Source organism: Arachis duranensis, chromosome 4, assembly GCF_000817695.3.
Source record: "Arachis duranensis cultivar V14167 chromosome 4, aradu.V14167.gnm2.J7QH, whole genome shotgun sequence".
Taxonomy (NCBI): Eukaryota; Viridiplantae; Streptophyta; class Magnoliopsida; order Fabales; family Fabaceae; genus Arachis; species Arachis duranensis.
In genome coordinates this window covers 114,904,131-114,911,403 of record NC_029775.3, presented here as the reverse complement: position 1 = coordinate 114,911,403, position 7,273 = coordinate 114,904,131, and the positions used below count along the sequence as shown (strand labels likewise).

The 7,273-nt window shown below is 31.5% G+C and overlaps 1 protein-coding gene across 1 annotated transcript; it reads right to left on the bottom strand.

Moving 5' to 3' along the window:
* Positions 1-1,745: 1,745 nt before the first annotated feature.
* On the bottom strand, positions 1,746-3,205 carry LOC107486771 (putative UDP-rhamnose:rhamnosyltransferase 1). The gene has a single exon (XM_052259997.1). The coding sequence runs from the start codon at positions 3,158-3,160 to the stop codon at positions 1,835-1,837; it is 1,326 nt and encodes a 441-aa protein (XP_052115957.1). The 5' UTR covers positions 3,161-3,205; the 3' UTR covers positions 1,746-1,834.
* Positions 3,206-7,273: the final 4,068 nt, after the last annotated feature.

Genomic DNA, 7,273 nt, shown 5'->3' with positions numbered 1-7,273 from the left:
CCAGTTCTATTATTAAAAGAACCATCAGGAAAATTAGTTTCATCGAATTTTCAAATAAGAGAATCCAAAATTAATAGTCCTTTAAGTTTATCTAAGTTAAAGATTAAAGAAGAAAATTCTGAAATAAAAGAATTAACAAAAAAGGTCGAAAAATTAAATGAAACCCTAAACATTAAATTATGACAATAAATAAAGAAAAAATATATGTAACTTATCAAGACAAGAAACAAGAGCTCTTTAAAAGAGAAAATCGATTGAATTATTTACAGTTTTCTGAAATAAATCAAAGAGCATTTGAAGCTCTAAAAATTATCTATGACAAGTTAAAAAGAGAAGTCGAAGAGCTAGAAAAATTAATAGAATCTCTAAAAAATAGTGATGAATCGATGATAGAATTTGCAGAAATTCTAAGATAAAGCATACAAAGATTGAAAAACCAGAAAAAAAAAAGAAAAGGGCGAAAAAATTAAAAAGTAAAATAAAGGAGTATAAAAGGGAATTAAATAATCTTCAGATCGAAATTGATGACCTTATAATAAAAAGGATAGAAACAAGAATAAATATAAACAAGTTGGAGTTAAACTTAAAAAATTTATAAATGCCTGGAAAATCATATTATGACTTAAAACTGTTAAAAGAAAAAATGGAAAATGAAGTTGAAAAATTAAAAAGATATTTAGAAACAACAGAAAGTGTAGAAATAAAAGAAGTTTTTGAGGATTTAAGAAATTATATTAAAGAAAAAGACAAACAGATAAAAGATTTTATATACAATAATCCATGCAAAAAAGAATATTATAAACTAAAACAAGATTGAAAAATTATAAAAATCAGAATTATAAATACTAGTAATACGATCAATACTTTTTATGAATTGGCAAATTATTCGAAGAGTTAATAGAAATTTCGAAAAAGAAATTAAAAGAAAAGACAACTTTAAAAATTGGTATCAGAGCTAAGTTAACGATTAAGAGTAACACTTTCTCTTTAAGCAACACTTTTAATGATACGCTTTTAAATCAAAATCTGTAAGTCTGTACAAAAATGCATCTATACAGTAGATGGACCCTGTTATTTATTGTCTAATTAAATTTTGAACAATTGATAAAAAGGGATAACTAATTTAACTATTTTTATTATTTATTCTAGAATCTTAACATAATCAATCAAACCAACTCTATCTATCTCCTTTTTATTAGAAAATTGCTTCTTTCCTCACCAATTTTTAATACTAATAAGAGACATGTGGTTTATATCATATTATTAAAAGAAAATTTAAGAAAGTGAAAATAATTTTTTTAATATTAAAAAAATTATTTTGTTTATATTATTTATATCCCTGCTACTTAACTTGACATATTATTTAATAGTTATATTTTAATAATAAATAAAATACTAACTAAATCACATTGGATTCCACTTATACTGCTTGCTAAGAAAGATTAAAATGGTTAGAAATAGAAGAAATTAGAAAAAAGGGGTTGTGTATTTACTGTGTATCTACTATGTATCTTATATGATAAAAGAGTATTATTTATTTATCGATGTTAAGCAAATATTTTTTTAAGTATTAAATTCTAATCTAATATTTAAGTATTATTTCAATAAAATCAACTATATTCGCAATATTTTATTTGAGTAGAATATGAAATTGGCATACATTGTTTTCCAAAAAGAATACATACACTTTGCTTATTTTAGAACTCCAAATAAACCTTGTATCTTAAAAATAAAGCATGACATAATTCACACCTTAATAGCTAATGCTTTTTAACACAAACAGAAGGATAACATGCATAGAAAAATCTCTTAATGAGAGCTGATCTTTATTTAATTAATTATTCTTAATAGGTCTATGAATTTGCATATAATCAACAAAGTCATCAATGTATTTTTGCTGAATCTCCATGCTCCCAAATATCTTGCTCTTCTTCTCCTCTGCATGCCTTCTACAACTCTTTCCTTCCTCTTGGAACATCATAGTTCTCAATGCCTTGGCTATGGAATATCTTGTGAATTTTCCATCACCTTCATTTCTTTCCACTTTTACCCCTACTTTCATTCCTTCCACAACCATAGCATTCAACTCTTGCTCACCTTGGAAGGGCAATAAAATAAGTGGACAACCAAATTCAAGAGACTCAATTACAGAACTCCAACCACAATGACTCAAAAACCCTCCAATAGACTTATGTGCTAATATTTTTAACTGTGGTGCCCAATCATTCCATATAATTCCAAGTTTGTTATTATTTGACTCATTAGGGATATTTTTTTTATTCTTGAGAACCCAAAAAAATGGACAACCAGATAGATGCAATCCCATATTTATCTCAATGAACTCTTCATCACTTAGTGTTACTTCACTTCCAAATGCTACATAAATCACTGACTCTTTTTCTTGTTCATCTAACCACTTAAGAATTGTGTTCCAATTTTCATCTTTGTTATTGTCTTGGATACTATTTTGTGGTAAAGGTGGTGGCAACAACCCAACTGGAATAACTGGTTTCTTGCAAAGATATTCAATATATCTTATAGATTCACCTTCAACCTCCATGCAACTTCTTATAGAAATCGCAGCAGCACCTCGAATGGATTCTTGAATTCGAAATGCATCTGTAACCCCTGACTCATTCTGCAGAGTAAGAAACTCATATACACCTTTGGATACTTCTTTTTCAGCAGAATTTGGATTTAGAAGGGCATTTAAAGTGGTAATCTGAACAAATGCAGTAAAAATATATAGATTTATGCATGAGATGCCAAGCTTAGAGGAAATTGGTGGTAGCCAATAAGGTGCAAAGTCATATATGATCCAATGAGGTGTGCAACTCTCTAGAAACTTACTCAAAGGTTCTTCAAGACCATCAAAAGCCTTCTTGAGATATGGTACCATGTGGTGTGGAATATCCATAGTTGATTCTGCATTTTGAGGGAGATTTTCTACTTGGGGCAAAGGAAGTTCTATAAGTTCTAAAAAAGGTTGTAAATTTAGTGGCGGTTTAGGGAGGCGTTTGATGTTTCTAGGTGTGGAAATGAATGAAATTTTGTGACCCTTTTGAGCTAGGAGTTTTGCAAGCTCGTAGAATGGAAGAATGTGACCAAATGCAAGGAATGGAAACATAACTATGTGAAGGTTCTTAGATTCATCAGCCATGGTGGTAATGATGATGATTAATGTATATGACTTGTTATGTTGTTGTGAACTTATGATCACCCTTATATATATTTTTCTGACAGTGGAAAGAAGTTCCCAAAAGAATAATTGAGAAGGACCGGATAAGAAATGGAGAAGGAAAGATAAGTCATTTTTGGTAACTAAATTTAACATTACTCATAATGTGCATATGAATTATGGACAATTTTTTTTAGGAACTCTTTAATTTTCTTTTCTGGTAAGTTTCCCTCTCTTCCTCTTTTCTCTCAAAAAAAATGAGATCACCCTCCTATTTTGTGTTTTTAAATTAAAAAAAAAAAACAATTCAGCTCTGATAAATCTATTATCCCAAAAATTTGAAATAAAAAAGTTACGAAATTCGTCTTTGAAAATTTTGTTTTCTATTAATGGATAATTTAGATATATATAAAAATATTATTGATATGATATATATATGATATTAGAGCGATTCTAATATCGACAGACACAAAAAGAACCTAGGTTGCATAATTATGGCAGCAAAATTAGAAAAGAACTCTGCAAATAAATTAGAGGCTTCAAAAAAAGAAACTAAAAAAATTTACTCGTCGTATGACCTTAATGCGAGTGACAACCTAAGAAATGTAATCACACAAGTGTAGCTGCATGGAAAAATTATGAAGAATGGGCTAAAGCAGTGAAAATATCTCTTCGAGCTCGGAGGAAATGGAAATTTATCGATGGAACTCTCACGGAACTAGAAAAAGATGCACCTGATCTTGAACACGATCGAACCAAGCCTATGGTCAACCGTTGCCTATGTTGAGAACACGCAAAAGATATCAAAGAACGATTTTCTGCTGTGAACGAACCACGAATACAACAATTGAAGTCAGATCTGACAAGATGCAAGCAGGAAGGAATGACCATGACGGCGTATTATGGGAAGTTGAAGTATTGTGGGATGAATTAGCACAGTATGAACAAATTCCCAAATGCACGTGTGGTAGATGTACGTGTGGGATTGGTCCTCAACTTGAGAAGTGAAGAGAAGAAGAGAGAGTCCACCAATTTTTGATGGGTCTAGATGATGCGAGTTACGGAACAGTGCGATCAAATATCCTAGCAACAAATCCTTTGTCATTGCTGAATCGTGTATACGCAATGCTAGTCTAAGAAGAGAGAGTGAAAATGATTGCTAAGACATCAGAAGAAAGAGGGTTGGTTGTGGGATTCGCAATGCAGGCAGGGAACAGGACGAAAGGATGAGGAGATCATAGCCAAAAATCAACAATATGCTCTAACTGTGACAAAAGTGGGCGTGATGTTAAAGGATGCTTTCAGATTGTGGGATATCCAGAATAGTGGGGCGATCGATCGAGAAATGAAGGAAGAGATTGTGACAAAGGCTACGGACGACAAGGCACATGTATTCGAGGAATTCCAGCACGTGCAAATGTGGCACACATTGATGGAAGTGGTAGCCATGCTAACAACCTTGTAATCTTGATTAAGAAGATCAAAAGAGATGGTAACAGTGACAATGTAGAAAGAATGGTAATAGCAGGGTTGCAAGAAACCAAATAGGGACAAAGAGAAAGATTACAGATGGACGAGGGAGTGACAATGGTGCACGCGAAGGATTGCAGATGGCGAGGGAGTGACAATGGTGGACGGTGATGATGTAAACAAGGCCATGACTGACTCCAACGATAGGAAATTGTAGTAGAGAACAGTAGGAGGGAGGAGGAGGGTAGAGTCGAAGAGAAAGAGAATTTCATGGCGGAGAGAGCAGCAGACGACGATGAAAGAGCAATTGGGGTGGGAGCTCTCGTCAACGCCAGCTGCTCCTTATCCACCTCCTATCCCACAGCGGCCAATTTCTCAACGGTATCAACTATCAGACCTGTCCAAAGCATCTCAATAGCCTCCAAAAGCTCCTCTTTGATCTCAAACTACCTCTTCTTCTTGTAGCTAGGGCTCAAGTATCTTGAGCACGTTAATACTTTCAGGAATTTTTATTTAGAGGTACTTCTTCACCTTTGTTGAGATTCTTCCGAGCAAAATCAGCTATAGAAGTGAGCATTTTATCTCATGGTACCCAACCACATTAGATCCAATTTTATCTGCGAGCTTTGTCTTCGATTTTTTTCTCTTTGAGGAGGAATTTTCAAAGAACCTAAAGTTTTATCGACGAAAAAAGAGAGGATGGTGCTGATGATAAAGAAAAGGAAGCGACAATAGTGGTGGTTGTGGTGACAATGGCATTGGCGGTTGTGGTAGATGTGAATAAGGGTTGGAGAAGAAGAATTTTAATGGTGGTAAAGGGTTAGGGATTGGGGTGGGTTAGGTTAGGTTAAGAAGGGTAATTTAGAATTTTGGGTAGTTTTTTAAGATTTGAATAGTTTTGTTGTATAGAACCATCTTTCATAAATACAACTTCAATTTTATTGTTTTGTGAGTAAATTTATTAGCATTTAGGTAGCGTTTGGTAGAGAGACAGAGACTGAAAGATTGAGACTCAGATACAGAGACTGAAATAAATCTCAGTATTTTGTTTGATGCAAAATGAGAGACAGAAATTGAAACAAGAATGAAGTTCTAATTTAATTTGTACAAAGGATAAAATTAGAATTAATTAATTGAAATGAGGGTATTTTAGGTATAAAATGTTATTAAAGTTTCAGTTTCCATCTCTAAAAATTTCAGTCCTCTGTGTTCTCACTTTTTGGAGGTACTAAAATACTGAAATTTTAGTATCAGTCTCTGAGCCAACAAACATAATATTGAGTCACAATCTCTCATCAGTCTTTGCCATAGTACTTTAAAACAAACACTACCTTAAAACTTTATAGATAAAAATGATAATTTATTTTTTTTTGTGAATGTCTCTTTTTTTTCCTTTCTCTAGTAAATCGCCCACAGAAAATTCATAATTTTTAAAATAAAAAAATAAATCACTAATGTTTTTGTATTTCTAATTCACTCCTGGTATTTTAGAAATTTACCAAAAACTACCATTTTTTTTTTTGCAAATAACAAATTTACTCTCCGTTTAACTCTGTTGCCGCTTACGCTTAAATAGATACACATTTATTTTTAGATGTTTTCTGTCCCATTTTTTGTATGAACCAAAATGTAACACATCTATTTTTGTGAATGTCTACTCCTTTCTTTTTCCTTTCTCTAGTCCACTTGTCTAACCAACAATATGTCTACGAAGTCTTCATTTCTTTCACATACAACTCGTGGTTGATGGCAATATACATTAATTATTTGCTTTATAGTTTATAGGTATATTATATACTATATAGTGTGATTTCTAGTGTTCCCTTCATTAATGAGAGCCTTTAATACCCTTCCATAACTGGTGGTTGAAAATTGAAATATTAAATTTGGGCTCCACATGAAAGGTCTGCTTGCTTGAGAAAAAAAATGGCAGAAAAAAAAGAGAAGGTATCCCATTTTTCATTTTAAATTTGTAGTTATTAAGTGTAATGAATCATATTTTGTTAATACAATAATTAAATTAAGATGTATTTTTTTTAGATAATAGATTTAATCTAACTCTAAAATCCAAAAATAAAATTCATTTAAAAGTAAAAGATAATGTAAAAAATAATTCGATTGAAAATACAATAGAAAGTTTGGAATCTAAAAAAAATCAAGAGTATGAAATAAGATGTATGGAAAATTTTTTTCATGTTCTTTGTAAAAAGGATAAGAGAGTCAATACTCAATAGATAGTAGTGCATCCAATGCCTTCCTATGAAAGGCAATTTTGAGAGCTAGGAAGAAGTAATAAGGTCTTAAGATTTAGTTTTTCAGAAAAAAACAATACACGATGAAATGAACTCAATAATAAAGAACAACGTATGGAAATGAGTGAGTTTTGTTGTAGAATAAATAAAGACGATATATAAATTATAGAAGTATAAATAGAACACTTTAACATTAATATAATTAGCTCAATAAAGATGATTCATATATTTAATTGTAGTAACGAAAAGAAAGAGAGAGAAAAACTATTAATAGTGTATAAAAAGAGAGAATGGTGTTTTATTACTTCTATGTGTGTAACGACCCCTTTGCCTCAATACATCTATTTATAGGCACACAAGAGGTAACATTTTC

Bases quoted from the DNA above. Each gene is read 5' to 3' on its own strand.
- LOC107486771 (XM_052259997.1), bottom strand. From the start codon at position 3,160: ATGGCTGATGAATCTAAGAACCTTCACATAGTTATGTTTCCATTCCTT.